The 16536-nt window shown below is 41.8% G+C and overlaps 3 protein-coding genes across 8 annotated transcripts; 2 read left to right on the top strand and 1 right to left on the bottom strand.

The window, feature by feature from the left end:
* Nucleotides 1–124: 124 nt before the first annotated feature.
* On the top strand, nt 125–7644 carry si:ch73-352p4.8 (cystine/glutamate transporter). Of its 2 annotated transcripts, XM_029117095.2 has the most exons (13): nt 125–163; nt 1944–2209; nt 2937–3063; nt 3154–3269; nt 3393–3518; nt 3622–3721; nt 3807–3851; nt 3951–4074; nt 4162–4265; nt 4348–4444; nt 5021–5170; nt 5431–5608; nt 5782–7644. In XM_029117095.2, exons 2-13 carry the CDS (start codon nt 1975–1977, stop codon nt 5844–5846), a joined length of 1467 nt encoding a protein of 488 aa, XP_028972928.2. In that variant the 5' UTR covers nt 125–163; nt 1944–1974; the 3' UTR covers nt 5847–7644. The 2 variants fall into 2 exon arrangements, with proteins under 2 accessions (XP_028972928.2, XP_034146057.1); XM_034290166.1 differs by lacking the exon at nt 125–163 and having other exon boundaries at nt 1634–2209.
* Nucleotides 7645–8574: 930 nt separating this feature from the next.
* Nucleotides 8575–13202, bottom strand: foxm1 (forkhead box M1). Of its 3 annotated transcripts, XM_034290165.1 has the most exons (9): nt 13118–13202; nt 11949–12383; nt 11637–11785; nt 11283–11474; nt 10930–11058; nt 10074–10130; nt 9750–9801; nt 9467–9636; nt 8575–9372 (listed from the first exon to the last, which is right to left on the bottom strand). In XM_034290165.1, the coding sequence occupies exons 2-9, from the start codon at nt 12325–12327 to the stop codon at nt 8575–8577; spliced, it is 1926 nt and encodes a 641-aa protein (XP_034146056.1). In that variant the 5' UTR covers nt 12328–12383; nt 13118–13202. The 3 variants fall into 3 exon arrangements, with proteins under 3 accessions (XP_034146056.1, XP_034146054.1, XP_034146055.1); XM_034290163.1 differs by lacking the exon at nt 13118–13202 and having other exon boundaries at nt 11865–11950; XM_034290164.1 differs by lacking the exon at nt 13118–13202 and having other exon boundaries at nt 9750–9798; nt 11865–11950.
* rhno1 (RAD9-HUS1-RAD1 interacting nuclear orphan 1) lies at nt 8577–15669 on the top strand. Of its 3 annotated transcripts, none has more exons than XM_020043041.2 (3): nt 8577–8833; nt 14387–14583; nt 14749–15669. In XM_020043041.2, the coding sequence occupies exons 2-3, from the start codon at nt 14407–14409 to the stop codon at nt 15481–15483; spliced, it is 912 nt and encodes a 303-aa protein (XP_019898600.2). In that variant the 5' UTR covers nt 8577–8833; nt 14387–14406; the 3' UTR covers nt 15484–15669. The 3 variants fall into 3 exon arrangements, with proteins under 3 accessions (XP_019898600.2, XP_010890916.2, XP_019898599.2); XM_010892614.5 differs by lacking the exon at nt 8577–8833 and adding an exon at nt 13349–13454; XM_020043040.3 differs by lacking the exon at nt 8577–8833 and adding an exon at nt 13933–14025.
* The last annotated feature ends 867 nt before the right edge of the window (nt 15670–16536 follow it).

Below are 16536 nucleotides of genomic sequence, written 5' to 3'. Positions count from 1 at the left end.
CGCGCCAAAGATGGCAGACAGTAACGTTAGTGGAGCTCCACAAATAGTATCGTTTGTTTACAAGGACTTTGAACTGGACTGTGTGAATAAAAAAAGATTTGCCAGATGCAAAATATGCAACAACGTCAAATTTCATTCGTCATTTTAAGAACCACAAGGAAAGGTAAGAAAGTAATCTCTTTATATTCAGTTTCACTTTGATCTATAACGATTAAGTTACTAATGTAATGAATTCATCTTTTGTTTGTCATAATTTGGCCTTGGTTGCATATTATATATATATTTTTTTCTTGTTAGAAATGTGACCATTATCATTACTGAATACGTCTGGTAAATAGATGTAAGGGAATTTGACTATCACAGTGGCATAGCCTGAATTTTTATGTTGATGGGCATCTTAAAATGAGCGGGCTTATTATTATTATTGCACGTAGGCTATAATGTCTGTATTAAATGTGCGCATTTTCAAGTGTTTGTGGACTGCGTGTGGAAACTAAAAAGCATTGTGCTTACACCATAACTTTACTGCATGAAAGGCTAACATGGAGGGGCCGATGTGATTACTAGCACCTAAACATTTCGAAGAGTTTTTTTTTTTACTCATACAGACAAGAATAATTACAGCGTAATTACATATTAGGCAGTTTTTCAGTCACAATAATTAGTTTATAAGGTTGTTATTATTAGCCCTTATTACATGGATTGGCTGAATTCCAGTGCAGAATGCGTGTTATTTCTTGAAAACAGACCGTTGCCATGAAAAACAGCGCGTTGCTATGGACGCAGCAGGATTCTAACCAGAGATGGAACGGACTCTTTTCTTTAGAGGAAGCAATACAATCGTTTTTAAATCAATAAATTCCTTTTGAAATCAATATTTTGTGTCAAATTATTGATTTATTTGGTAGGTAGCCATGTCATAAGCGGGATAAGGAATAGCGAGGTGGTTGTTATAGCGAATACAACCCCTTCAGGCATATTGAAGATCCCTCCGCTTCGTCCCCCCAAAAAATTGTACCGCGGAGGAGAAAAATATTTGATTTTGAAATCGAGCTTCGCACCGAGCGCACGTCAGAAACAGAGGACAATGTGTGTGTTCATCTCTTTAGTACTGTGACTTGACTTGAAACTTATAAGGACTCGACTTGACTTGCTTAGGGTGAACCCTTGACTTGACTTGCTTGATTTATCTGAACTGTGACTTGAGACTTGACTCGAGACTTGATGGTGAAGACTTGAAACTTGCTTGGACTTGACCATGTGTGACTTGTCCCCATCTCTGGTGTATACATTCGTTTGGGGGCTGTGATCAGTGTGTAACCGTATGTGCTTAGTGGGTGCAGGAAGGAAGCGGTTTTGTGTCGTGGTTTCCACGCCTGGGCCGTCCTGCTTGGCACTTATCTCTTTGGTGAGGTGGGTGACAGGCAGGGAGTACATCTTGGGCTCGCTCGCTTTGCCCTAAACCAATAGGAGCGAAGCCCCTATGGGCAAAGCTTCACGATATAGAACGATGGTTACTTTTGTAACCCCAGTTCTATGAGTGGAGCGTCGCCCATAGGGTTCATGCCCTGACCTGTCACTGACTGCTTTTCTCGTGAAGAAAAGGTATGTCGGGAGGCAGATTGGGGTGTGAGCACCTCTTTTATAGCCATTGGGCAGATGGCCTAGAGAGGTGCTATTTACATTTTCAGTGACTGCCTATTGGCAGAGAGGGTAAACCAATAGGAGCGAAGCCCCTATGGGCGACGCTCCACTCATAGAACTGGGGTTACCAAAGAAACCATCGAACTGCAGTTACGAAATTAACTATCGTAGTAGCATTGAACTGGAGATTACATTTTATTCAGGGAGGGAATATACTTCGGTGTTTTTAAAGAGAGAATACTTCTGATAACCGGAATGTAGAAGTATTCTACTGCTGAAAAGTATTTTTTCACTGGTAGGTTTTTGAACGTTTTTTGAGGCTGCAGTAGCATGGGCATGGATAAAGTTCAGGCGAAGAAAGAGGGGGGTGAGATCAAGGACAAGAAAGAAGGTGAAGTGATCCACCTGAGAAGGACAATAGGTTTGCTTCCTGCAGTCAGCTTAGTCATTGGGACTGTAGTGGGCAGCGGCATTTTCATCGCACCTAAAGGTGTCCTGATGAACAGCGGTAGCGTGGGGCTGTCACTGGTGGTGTGGGCGCTGTGCGGAGTCCTCTCAACCTTCGGTAAGTACCAAGTTTCATTTAGCGGGAGTATTTTTGTGTTGTTTGCTTATAACATATTTCGTCTCTTGGAACATGTTTATGAGTCTATTTAGACATAAGTTGAAATCTGGTTATTATATTTCACAGAGCCCAGAATCCACTTCCCAAACATAGCTGAAGGTATAGGCTGTAATATTATAAACTGTGTACTCAGCTGAATCACGAGGACAGGGTTCCCAATCGTTAGGTATGTGTACATGCAATCAGCATTTGCAAAATAACTGCATTATTGTGTTTACAGCAGTTCAGTCAAACCTGCATTGCAGCATTGATGCTGTAGATATACCCATGTCCACTCCATATTATCTTTTTTTTTTTTTACTTTAATAAAGTAAAAAAAAAAGTACAACTGTAACTAAGTATATGAACTAAATACAAAAATCTGTAAAATGTCCTGAGTGTATAAAGACAGTAAATTATAAACCGGGTATTTTGAATCCTGAATGCTCATTGACTGAAGTCGTTGGTATATGACACAGTATACCAAGTGTATGAAAAAAACTACTTTTGTAATTATGTTGGTAAATGGTTTAGAATCTGAAAGGGGCACCTCAGGGGTTTGTGTTACATGGCCTCCTCGTTGTGGCTTGTACAGCATTTCACCACTGAATATATTCCATATGTCACACCTCCTGTACTCCTGCTTACACTTCTCGAACGTCTCATCTCTCTGTGTCCTTAATCACAGGGGCCCTGTGCTATGCTGAGCTGGGAACCACTTTCAAAAAGTCAGGTGGCCATTACATCTATCTTCTGGAGACCTTAGGGCCCTTGCCTGCTTTCCTGCGACTTTGGGCGGAGTATTTATTCATCAGGTCAGCAGCCTGTGCAGTGTGTTTCTTTCTGTATACTAGACAAGTAAACGTTTGCCTAATGCTTTCACAACACTCGGTGTGGATTTGCAGGCCAGCCGTAGCGTCCTATGTGGCGCTGGCGTTTGGACGCTATGTGGTGGAACCGTTCTTCATACCCTGTGCTCCTCCCCCTGTTCTGATTAAACTCGTCAGCATCCTTGGTGTGAGTGAGTGGCAAATCATTTATGTATTTCTTTCTCTGATTCAAGTCAATTGATGAGACTTAATGAATTATATGATCACTATGGAATGCTTTTTGAAAAAGTCTTATCCTCTCACTCTCCCTGTAGCATTTGTGGTGGCAATAAACTGCTGGAGTGTGACCGTGGCTTCTCGTACCCAGGTCACTTTGACGTTCATCAAGATGTTTGCCCTGATCCTAATCATCGTTCCTGGCATCATTGCGTTAGCCAGAGGCAGGGTTTCATATAACAACATGATACAATGCACATAATATACTGCGCGTTGGGCTGTATTCAGGGAACCCTGATAACTGGGTTCCCACTTTCTCCTCCCTAGGACAAACGGAGAACTTCCAGAATGGCTTTGAGATTGATACACTTACTCTGGATAAGTTACCATTGGCCTTCTATTCTGGTTTATATGCATATGGAGGATGGTATGTAGTGCATAAGAACATCACATTTCCTAGCATTCCTGTGTAATCAGTAGATCTGGTAAGATTTCTTGTTCTTTCTTTGCAGGTTTTATCTTAATTTTGTCACAGAGGAGGTCATTAACCCAAATAGGTATTTTACATGAAAGAATGCGCTCGACCGTTGTACACTTTTCCATTTTGTTTAAATGAAGTACCCTGACGTTTGTGGTTATGTGCTTTGTCTTGTCAGAAACATTCCTCTGGCAATCATCGTGTCTATGGTAACAGTAACTGTGTGCTACGTGCTTGTCAACGTTGCCTATTACACCATGATGACGGCAGAAGAGCTTCTTGTGTCGGACGCTGTGGCTGTGGTCGGTACTGTGGCACCAGAGCTAAGATAAGTCGCGTGTGAACTAAACCGCATCTCGGCCTCATGCTCTGATACCTCTTTATTGCAGACGTTTGCCAGTCATGCTCTTCACGGCTTGGCCCCTGTGATTCCCGTACTGGTAGCTGTATCCTGTCTCGGGGCACTGAATGGTGGCTTCTTTGGATCACCCAGGTAATAGTGCTCAACTCCCATTATTCAGAACCCGACAGTTAGCGCATGAGACATCTTTATGTGCTTCCTGTCTATGGTGCAGGATGCTGTTTGTGGGTGCCAGGGAAGGACACTGGCCAGTCATCTTCTCAATGATCCATGTTCGTAGAAGAACACCTCTGCCTGCTGTGCTGTTGCTGGTATAGTGGCCTACTGCTATCGCATATTGTCCATTATGTTACGGGTGGCAAGTTGTGTAGTAGTTACAGCGTTTCATTAGTTTCTGAGAGGTAGCTTCTTTAAATCCCCTGTCCCCGAGCTAGCCAGTTAACCCTAATTGCTAGAATATGTTATTTTGCTAGACTAGGGTTTGAATGTGGTGGGCGGATTAGCCCAGGCTTCCACGAAAGGTGGTGCCATTGGTTAGTGCCATCCTGGTTTGGGGGGGGGGGTTAGTAATTGAATATGGTTGCCTTGTCTCAGAGTGCTCTAGTGGTGTCTTGGGCGTCTGAGACCTCAATCGAGGAAGAAGGCCTAGAAAATATTTTCCTTCTGGTGTGTAAGGTTTCCGGTCTAGACATCCTGGTTGAGCAACCAGTGTCAAAAGAACCAGTATACCAGTTTACTGTACTACTAGTATGTGTTTATGCTAGTACTGTAGTACAGTAAAAATCTTACATATTGCCCCTTTAAGGATGTCCTTATTGCAACACTGTGATATCATTATTTGGTTTCATTTTTCAGTTGAGATGATTGGGTTTTACTTCTTTCTGTAGTATCCCTTGGTGGTAGTGATGTTGGTTAGAGGAGAGATCTTCCAGCTGATCAGCTTTGCATCATTCTCTCGGTGGCTCTTCATTGCCTTAGCTACCATGGGAATGGTAATCCATCGCTACCGGTTTCCCCTACACCCAAGACCCTTCAAGGTTTCTGTAACTACTACAATGTAACTTTTTATTAATATTTGTGCCTTTCTTTTGAAAAGGGCGAAGTTACTGTGTTAGTGGATGCCACAGTCATGGTAAAATGCTGCATGTCGGCTTCATAAGATGTTACCTTTACATTTGTTCCACATTCTATAACCCTTTAAAGATGCCGTCTTCCATAGTCACCCAAAACCTTTCTCATAATGTTGTCAGTGTTTTTAAGTCCTTTTTATCAGCTTCTAATACTGTTCTGTGTCTAGGTGCCACTGGCCATCGCAGTCACCTTCACGGTGGTGTGCTTCTTCATTGTCGGGTTGTCCTTGTACTCAGACCCCTGGAACACTGGGGGCAGCTGTGCCCTAACCCTGTCCGGAGTCCCCGTGTACTACCTGACTGTGCATCGCTCCCGCCTGCCCGCTTCATGGATGAAGGTCTCCAGTGAGTCACACACCCTGTCCTTTCCCTATAACATAATGTCCGTTGTGTTAGTCACAGATTGTTTATTACAATACCCGAAATGGCAGGTGATGTTTAAAGTGATTCGCGGCTGTGGTGGTTTGTGGAATAGTAGCGGCAGTTGTGAGTCAACAGCATTCGTCTCTCCTTTCCAGACTACTGCAATAAGCAGCTGCAGATTCTGCTGGAGGTGGCTCAGCAGGAAGTTCAGACCTACTGAAGACCCTGGCCTAAACCCGTCTTCATGCACAGACTAGGCCTACTAGTGCTCTCCATGTAGTAATTTGAAGACCAAGGCAAGTTATATTGGAGAGGTTGAACTAATTAACATTAACTGTATTTTTTTGGTCAGTAGCTTTCCATTCCATAGGGAACAGATTTTAATTTGCGTACTAATATCACATTAAGGAAACGTGTGCATTTTACCCCAGTGGTGTGCCTCCCACCAAACATACTTTTGGGATGAAAAGCAGTGCTTCATGACGTGCACACAAAATGAATATGTTTTGATGTTTCTAATTAAAAAAAAATAGTTCAATGTGTTTCTATGAAATTTTCTGCTAAAAAACGGAGTCAAATAATAAGCACCTGCGCTTCAGCTTGCAAATAAGACAACTCTGATATACAATGGTGAACCTGCCAGAAAGACAGATTTTTTAAAAATCTGGTCACGATAGTGAAAAAGCAACCCTCTGTTTTCTATTTTGTGTTCCATTTTCAAAAAAATACTTTTGCATAATGAATTAATGCAAAACATAATGAATGTTAACTTAAAAAATATAGCTTTGCAACCAGATGACATTGAAGTCTCAAAACAAATAGGGTCAGCGACCATCAAAATGGCTAACTTCTTTCATTTTCTTAATTTGTCAAGTTATTACTTTTTAGGTTACATTGTTACCTTTATCAATATAACAAACTGCAGTAGATTCAGGGACCTCTGCCCTATCATGAGTTATTCTTAAATAATTGTCAAATTATTCGTTTTTATTGCATTCTTCTACCAAAGCCTATAATAGCTTTGACCCAATATAACTTACATCATTATAACCAAATACTATAGATTCAGTGACCTCTGCCCTACCTACCATAAATATAATGTATGTATTCTACTAATTTAGCAGATTATACATTTTGGATAATTTATTTCTTCATTCTAATGTACTTCATTCGGAATGTGAAGGGTTTATTCTGAGCACCCATTATAAAGGAATAGACAGGTATTTTATTTTTTCAGAGAAATTATACATTTGCAATTAGGTTAATTTATTTTAAATATTGTTGGTTACATTATGTTATTGAAAGTGAAAGAAACATGGTCAGACATGTTTTCTCTCGATTTCACTCTGTCAATCAGCAAAAGCTGCATGTTAGATCAGATCCATTAATGTATTACAAGATTTTTGGCCATTAGTAAAAGTGCTGCTGTGGAGCAAAAACAGGCTAAAAATCCCAAGAACTTGTACTATTCCTCAACTCCAACCACAAATTAGATAGCCCTAAACCATTGAATGACACTTTACATTGTCTCATCACTGACTAGCTCTGGTTAGATGCTAACTGCATTTCGTTGTACAGTACTTGTTCAATGACAAAATTGAATCTAATCTAAGCAACTCCATCCAATGAGGTGCCAGTCTGACACTTGACTTTTTTGCATTAAACTGTGGGTGAATTCAACCCTGCAACAGAGGGGGCAGCTTTTGTACATTGGACCAGCTCTTAAGATGGCAGTCAAAATAGGCTGGACTCAGTTCGTATACATATGAACTGAGTCCAGCCTATGTTTACAGACACATGCCCTATATCATCAAAAACTCTTGGTTTCAAACATGGAATTTCATGGCTAACTGAGCTAGGATAGCAATTCTACTTGGACTTTGCACATATAAACCACATATTACACATCCAACCCAAATAAAGATGTTTAAAAAATTGTATAACATGCTGCTTTTTGAAAAATATTCAAAACAAATGTTATCATACTGATGTGTTACTTAATAAAACAGAAACAAAGACCTATTATCCCTTTATTCAAATTAGATACATAGGATTCCCAAAACCTATGGACTAAAACATCCCAAAGCAGACGTATCCATGTAAGTTCTCAACACTTCTTCTAGGGTCTACTGTACTAATCATGTGATGAACACAGAACCGAATGTAAAACTTCAGTGTCTCGTCATTTCAGTCACGTGTGACCACCGATTAACATGAACCATGATGCTTTCCTGCAGATTTTCCAGTGACAAAATATTTTAAATGTATATATTTTTTTCACACGTCTGCTTTCTACAGCAACTGTGCGAAAGACGGGTAGAAGACATCGCCACACAATTTCCTTTGTTAACATTGCTGATCAGTCACACTACTACCACCACCACTCTGTGAATGTTCCCGAAGCAGATTGGACATTGATGCGTCATACCCAGAATATCTTGTTACAAACGTGCGCTAGAGTAAGTGTTAAATTGTGTCTCATTTGGGTATTGGCAAAGTTCTGGTTGAGTCTTTTATTACTTTCTGTTATTGGTGGCCAATCATCTGTACATCACGCTACATTCACTTAGGGGGATGTAACGTGTTAGTGTCTATCTCACTGGATAATAAGATACATTGTTAAATGTACATATACATTTGAAAGAGCTAAATATATTACAAAATGTGCAAATCAAACATATATATGTACACACATCAACTCATACGACATACTTTTCTATTTTCTAGCAGGTCCATTGTGACTATCAAGGGAGGTGGTGAATTGCAATCAAAATATGGTAGTTTAAGCTTACGGCATGAAACAAATGGACACACACAACAAAGCCAAAGAAAAAAATCTTACATGTACAGATTGGAAGATATGTGAGCAGCTTAGGTAATGATGAGACTACGTTATTCATCTCATGTGGCAAAGAGCTTAGAAAGAGTCGCCCTCTGCTCAGTGGGGGCTACTTGAGTTCGGGTATGAGCTGAGACCAACTGATGTTCCCGATACCCAGATCATCATCCTCCATGCCAGAGAAGCTGATATCAACTAAGATTTTGCTCAGGCTGTCGTTCATGGTGTCCAGGACCAGGCCTTCTGTTAGGGAGCGATTGGCTGCGAAGGAACCACCGACCTGGAGCTCCCTGGAGCAGCCCAACGGACGCTCTGTCCCGGGGGAGTAGGTGCCGGTGGGGGCAGCCGTGGAGACGGAGCGTGCTGAGGTGAGCAGCTCGCGAGGGGAGTTGAACAAGGGCAGCTCCTTGAAGGGAGTACTACTGAAACTGAAGGGTGTGTGTTCATGGCGCTGTGGGGTGACGCTGGGACCGGGGGTGCGGATAGGACTGAAGTCCAGCAGGCTGTCTCTCTCCTTACCCAGAGGCGTCACCCTCCAGGGCGGCACGGTGGGCGGCTTACTGGGGGTGGAGGAGGCTGGATGGCTGCTCTTAATGGGGGTCTTGAATGAGTGCTCCCTGCAGGGACTGTCGTGCTCTGGACGGGGGTCGAGCTCACCCTCCCGGGTGTCCTGAAATGCAGAGCCGTCGGAAGCCAGGCCCGAGTCGAAGAAGGTGCTGTCGGGGAGCAGGAGTAGAGGCTCCTCGTTGGAAGGTAGGACAAGACGCTGCTTGCGGCGGGAACTGCGGACTTCCCTCCTGGCGTCGGTCAGAACAGCCCTCGGCGTAACGGAGGTCAGGGACACACACATCTGCTCTTCCTTAATGGGAGGAGCATTCGGTGGCACGGTGGAGACGCCACGTGTAACCTGCCAGACACACAGAGTAACACCACGTTCTAATTTAACAATTATACGGAGTCAGGGAACCTCCTGGAAAACTATGGTGAGAGGGAGAATTCACCTTGGGAGCGATACGGACCCTCTTGCCCCCTCCTGTGGAGCTGGCTTTCTGTTGGGGCGCAGAAAGTGGGAAATGTGCGGACGAAGACAGGAAAAGTGACTGGTTAAGGGGCAGGTGGATGGGGACCAGGTAGGAGTCTGCACGAGGAAGAAGGGGCTTCATCTTCCTCTCTTAACATATGGGAGAGAAAAAAGGTCATGAGGAAATGACTAAAGTAACTTCCTCAAAAGGTTGTGAAATCACTCTGGAAAGGTTTTACAGTGGTTCGGCCGGCATCACTCACCGGAGATATGGACAGATGTCTTCTTGACTTCAGGAACAACTCTCTTCTGCTGCTGGGAGAGACAAAAGTTTATTTCATGTTCATGATGCTTTGATTACCCTTCTCTCTTCTCAGAAACAATGTTTGAAGATGGCATGAGCTTGACCCGTGTACAAGTAGTAACTGACTCCTAGTGGTGGCTGCCTCTCCTTGCCTGCACCTCACATGTGAAATAGGGTCAGATTAATGAGCTAAACAAGCCGACGGAAAGCCTGTTTGTCCTCTCTGACTGTCCTTTCCTCCCTGGCTGACACCTTCAGAGGTAAAATTTAAAGAAAATCTTACGTGTTGGTCAAAGACCTGCATGGACTTAGGCGAGATTGAAGTTGGATCACACTCAGTCTGTGGAGTTGGTTTTGAAAATCGGTGAAAGGAGACAGAAAATATAGAGCACGGTTATTATAGTGTTGTTGTTACAATTTCAGCTTCTGCTTCTTCCCAAATCAGGTGAGATTTTTTTGTTGTCAATTTAGTTTGTGTTTTGGTATGTTACTTCCTATCATGGTCGGGCAGTGATGAGGCAGGTAATGGGCTTATCCATAGTGCTGTTCTGCGCTGATGACTGAATTATATTAATTTGAAGAATATTTTGGATTGGATGCTGCTATTCAATAAGACCTTAATTCAATCTACTCCATTCTGCAATACTGATTGAGTTAAGTCAGAAGCAGATGAGAAAATACGCATCTCAAATTACGCTGTGGGAAGTATTTCACATTTTGTAACTTTTATATGATTTTCACCAAATCATATATAAAACCTTAACCATGAGAGCTAGATACAAGTGTGATACAGCATATGAACGCAGGGAGCATGGGCTAAAAGGTGTTGTTGTTTCATGTAGATCTTAGTTGCAGGAATTTGTCTTAATACAAAGTACCTTCAAAACATTTGGGCTACGGTGTTGAGAATTATTAACCATGATGCACACAAGCTTCAGAGGAACCGTTTGTAGTTAGACATTTTCTTTCCCCCTAAATGCATTCAATTACTGAGCATAGGAATAGGGTTACAGTCACAAATATAGGACACTTCAACACCTTTATCATAAATATGTATATTTTCTCAAATCTGTATACAAATGGGAAATGAAAGGAACAGCCTGGAGGGTTAAAACAGAGAAAGTGTGTAACATGCCCACCTTGTAAACCTGATCAAGAGTAAGGCAGCGATTGGCCTCTGGGCGGATGGTCCAGTAAGAGATTTTGCCATCTTGTACAGTCTCACGTATAAACATGTCATGCAGTGAGAGATTGTGGCGGATGGAATTCTGCAAAAGAAAATATAAATAAAAAGGTTTTTTTTTTTTTGTGTGCTAAAGTGGCATTTTCAACCTCTATTCTAACATTATATTGTCCTTTACTAGGCTATTCCAGTTTTAGAAGAGCAATATCTACATGACATCAAAGGGACCAAGGGACCCCAGGAAGAGTAGCCGTTGCTTTGGCTGCAGCTAATATGGCTCATAATACAATAGATATTGGTAATGTTTACCTTCCAGCCTGGTTTGGCTACTTTTCTGAAATATGGAAAGTGGTCCTCAATCCATGTATAGATTTCTTTCAAAGTCATCCTCCTGTTCTTCTTACTGTTAATGGCAAACTGAATCATTGCCATGTATGAGTAGGGTGGTCTTTCTGACAAGGGGTCTTTCACAACCCTAGGTGCTTCCATTTGCTCACTTGACTGTGGGAAAGACAAAACAAGATTGGTCTTGTTTGTATTTAGATAATATTTAGAGGAATAATCTAACAAGCACACTTGGGGTCTATATTATTTAACCATTAGAGGCACACTTGAAGATCACTATTTACATGTCACACTAAGATGCTAACAATAGACAAAAACCTGAATAATCTTTTGGCAGGCATCATGGTTCTCCTTGCTGGCAGTGTTCTTATCAGCATCTGATCCCAGACCATCTGAAGTCATCCTCCCAAGCCATTGGATGTTAGTAAGACTGTCATCTAGAGGACAGCAATCAAGTTCCCTGTTCACTGTGAAATAAAATAAACAGTGCTTTTCAACTGTGTTTTCAGCATAAAATGGGGGGTAATTGAATGAAAATAAACTTACATGGCTTGATTGTAGTCAAAGCCTTAGTATCTCCTTGCTGGTCCGTTGTTGCCTTCTCTGGTCGTGTAAGCAGAGCCATGTTACTCCTACCAGAGCTCTGACCTTCCGTATTTGTTGTTTGACAGAAAGAACTTGAAACATCCTCAATACAGGTGCCACCACTTAGAAGAATGAATTTGGTTGGACCCTTAGGGCCACACTCCTTCCCCTTTGCAGAGAGGGCCCCAATAACACTCTGAAGATCTGCAGTTTTGGGGATGACAACCACTTGGGTGTCAGGCATAGTGGGGTGGTCCATTACACGGATGCCATCAGGGAAGCACTGGCCTCCTAAGGTTTTGGATGCTTCCTTGCGCTGTAATCCATCTGGCTCATCAATTGAGCCATCAAGTGTCGGTTCGTTGAGCTGGAAAGGCAACTTTCTCCTCTTTAGGATCAATGGCCTTCTCGGGCTAGGTCTCATTCTGGTCAGATGAATGTTACAGAGGCTGGCCCTTTGACTTTGTGGTCACTTGCTGTCTGAAGAGAGGTCAGATTACGAGAAGGTTAGAATATTATATTTAAGCCAACAACATTTTCCTAGACACAAGCAAACAGGTTTGGTTAACGTGCTAAGCAGATACTGGCAACTTCCTACCTGAGTCGATGGCGATGAAACTAAGCAAGAAAGACAGTTAATACAACAGCAGTCACTTCAAATAAGTGTTATTTTGATTATTATAAATGTAAATTTCAAGAACGTAACGTCAGCTAAATTAGCCTAGGTACAGTAAAAATAACGTCAACCTAAATATATACTACTATGTCTGATGTGGACCACATCAGTTTTTTTCCAATTGTATGATCGCGTTAGAATAGTCTGGTCTTGAAACGTTAGCTAATCAATTTGTAGTAAAACCTAACGAACTGATTGCGTAAACGCATAAAATAACTAGGTAGGTAACTCGGAGTAACGATTTAGCTAGAATATAAATATTGTACTCCGTTTTTCAAATATAAGCTCTGGTTTATGACGCAGTCTTCTAGAACATGAATACCACAAGACAGAACAAGCAGTTGATCATAAGTGATAATCCATAGTAATTAAACATCAACATATACACAAAGAGTTTAGAAGCTCGATTTATATTGTTTGCCACTGTAGTTAGGTTGTTACATGTCATTGGTGTAGCGAGTGGCGCTTGTAAGTTGCCAGCTAACTGCTAACCAACGTTAACTAGCTAGCTATCTAGTTAAGTTTAGTTGCAACAAACCTTCATATTATGGTGATGCAATGCGCGTTGGTCCTGTTTTACTTGAGTCCCCAAATAAATAAAGACAATAATTAAAATCTGAACTCAAAATGTAGTTGTAATTTACTAGGCACATCTCTATCTCCTTTCATTTTGTCTTTCAATATGTAATTTTGAATTTTGGCGCAGTATTCGTGATTCCGGTCATGTGATCTTTGCGTATTCAATGTGGACTGAACCCATCGAGCGTTAAAACCAATCAGCATTAACCAAGAAGTATGCCGGGAAGTACGATTTGAGGACCACAGCAGATCGACCAACTTTAATACATAGCATGCTACTTAAGATATACATCCAGGTACGTCTTGTGATACAAGTAGATACAGGCGGTATTTTTTCTGTGTTTTGTTTATAGGTGCTATAGGAATGCAAGCTAGCTTTCAGCTATAGCCAAGTGTTTCATTTTGGGCATAGCTTAAAAGGGCAGCCGTTTTTTTCCGCATATACACCTAAACATTTTGCTGTGCGACATGGAATACCTGTGTTGTGCGAACAATTTTATGTAGGGTTTTAACTGTAATCGCTTAACATTGGCAAAGAGCCCTGTTGGCGTGTGGTCATTAGTCATCTTCTATCTGTTGCAAAAAGTTATTGTTGTTTTAGTATGGGCAACGGAGAGCTTCTCCCATTTGAATATAGTCTACTGGGTGGAACGTCCATTTCATTAGTTGATCCCCCTTTCATGAACCTGTTGGTTTTATATCCTGGTCATCAGATGCGATGAGAAAATAATAAATAATACAATTGTCACAATGGGGAATGCACAAATGGATGGCTGTGGGAAAGTAGTTAATTAGTCCAATGGCATGGCCACTCTGTTGCTGCCTTTCTGTGTGATGTGCCTTCAATTGCCAATATTTGCTTACTAGGTATTAGTATTCATTACGTTTGTTTGACATGGTACATGGCCTAAAAGATCATGCACGATTATAATCATCACCTGGCTCAGCCAGAAGAGTAGTAGTCTCCCTTCTGAGTCCGGGTCCTCTCTAGGTTTATTCATAGATTCTGACCTTGCTAAGAGTTGAAGCTACTTTGCATCAACTCTTGTTTGAAATGTTATGGATGTTATGTAGAGAAACATGGATTGTCATTTATCAACACATGAAACGTTTTGCAACATAATTGCTTGATTGTTACATTTGTTTCAGAGCTGGTCTTATTAATTATAATTTTTTGTATGGGCTGCCTGTTCGGTTGCTGTATTTCACCTTCTTTTTAACTCACCAGCTCTTCAGTCATGATCTCTGATGCCCCGTAAGACAAGAACAAAATCTTTGCTGTCACATAAGCCTTCACTGCAATTTGTTGAGCCACCACTTGATGGAGCCAGATACCACCACGTGCCTGAAGTGAGAGGTGCACTCAATCCCAAGTCTTTTCTGTTTGATGAGCAACAACAGAGCAGCACAGCCTCTAGTTCTTGGGTGATTGCAGTTCATGATCATTATGGGTGTTTATAATAATCAGTCCAATGTTGTTGTTTTTTTTAAATGTAATTTGTCATAAACATCTAAATGCCAATAATTCCTTCAAAACCACAGAGTGTATAAGTATTATATAACAAACATGTCTCTCCCACATACTGTCAGGTGACTCCGCAGTTTGAACAACTACCACCCTCTGTACCTCGAGGGAGGAGAGGAAGGAAGACGTGCATCTCTGCATCCAACATTCTTGACAGGAGTTCTCAATTACTTCGAAAAAGTAGTGTTTGCAAGTTCCCGTCTTTGTCCTTTGAGAGGAGGTCATCAGCCCAACCTCTCCGCCGAAAGCGTGCCGATGTAAAGAACGCTTTTGAATTTGCTGTTAGGGGCCCGCAGAGCGTGCAAGTGCATGAGATTGGTTCTCTTAGTAACCAACTTGACACGAAAACCCCAAAACTGAGAACTTCCCTCAGGGAAAGGACGACCGACAGGAGACGATTGTCAGAGGTCACACCTGAAGGTGAAGCATCAACAAGCGGTAGATGTGTGGAGTTCCTTACAACACCAGGCAATGTTGCCAGACCTACCAAATCCCCAGCAATTTGCACTGCTGTGACTCCTGTTTCAGCAACAAACACCCCAGACAAAGACAATGTCTTCTCCCCACCTGATGTAGAGACTCCAGAGTTACACCATAATGGTAGTTCTTCCTCTTTTCTTCGCTTTCTGTTGCCTCCATCACAGCCACCAAGTCCTCCGCACTGCCTGATTTTAGCAGCGGACACCCCAGAGAGGGACTATGGAGTCAAGGTAACTTGGCGAAGAAGGAAAGGGCTGATGAGGTTGCTGAGGGATCGAGGGAATCTTTCCAATGCAGAGGCATTGTTTAGCATCCAATGAACATAACTGTACATTTTAACATTTTGTCTTTATGCTCTGCAATGAACATCAGAATGCATTAATGAATTGGTCCACTGATTGAAAGTGATATGCTCTAATGTCAAAATTTAGACCACAGTTAGTTTGCTTCTTTGCCGTAACTCAACATGTTGTACATTTGACAAATAAACCTTGAAACCATGTGTAGTTTGTTGTTCAGAGACCGCAGTTGATGTGGCTATGTCTAGCTTCTGATTTCCTGGAAACTTTAGGACCAGAGTAAGTCCTCAAATAGTAAGAGTAGGTTGTTTTTTAATGAAAAGTAAATATATAATCAACCTGAGATTTTGGGTTAAATGGAGAGGCCTGACGCATTGGGATTTTGAATCAATCAGAAGTATTTTATAAGGCCTCTTTTACATCAGCAGTTCTTTTACATATATCCAGCCTGAAACCCCAAAGAGCGAGTAATGAGTTAATGCACAGTGTCCTAGGAAAATCTCCCTAGCAAGATCAAAACAGAGAAGGAGTGAGGGTTGGCCAGTCCTCTTCTGGCTGTCCTGGGTGAAGATTATAAGAGTACATGACCTTTTGGTCCACGTCAATGTTTTTGGATGATCAGATGACAAGCAGGTGAGTAAATGCATGTGGGCTGTGTCCAGAGTCCTTAAACAGAATCTGACTCTTATACATAACCAGGTGGACAAAGATGGACAATCTGGTGTGGGCAGTGGCAGCAGGAATCACCAGGCAGCAGGAATTGTCGATTTAATTTGCATCAGAACCAGGTCTTTGGACAGGGACAGCTACAAGTCATTTGGGCCAGGTGGTCCTGAGATGTTATCCACGGGCTCATGTTCTAAGGTTAAACATGACACCATGAAAGTTAAGAGTATTCCTAGGATTCACAAGGATACCAAAGCATGCTTTTCAGACTAACCTTGTTCCCCGTCACATAAACGAATAAAACAACAATTTGGGACTTAAATTCAATCAATCAGATGTATTTTATACATCTTTTTACATCGGCAGTTAACACAAAGTCTTCGCAGATACCCAGCCCAAAAAACCCAG

This window comes from Esox lucius, chromosome 23, assembly GCF_011004845.1.
Source record: "Esox lucius isolate fEsoLuc1 chromosome 23, fEsoLuc1.pri, whole genome shotgun sequence".
NCBI classification, from domain to species: Eukaryota; Metazoa; Chordata; class Actinopteri; order Esociformes; family Esocidae; genus Esox; species Esox lucius.
The sequence above is the reverse complement of the archived record's forward strand: the minus strand, read 5'-3'. Positions and strand labels throughout refer to the sequence as shown.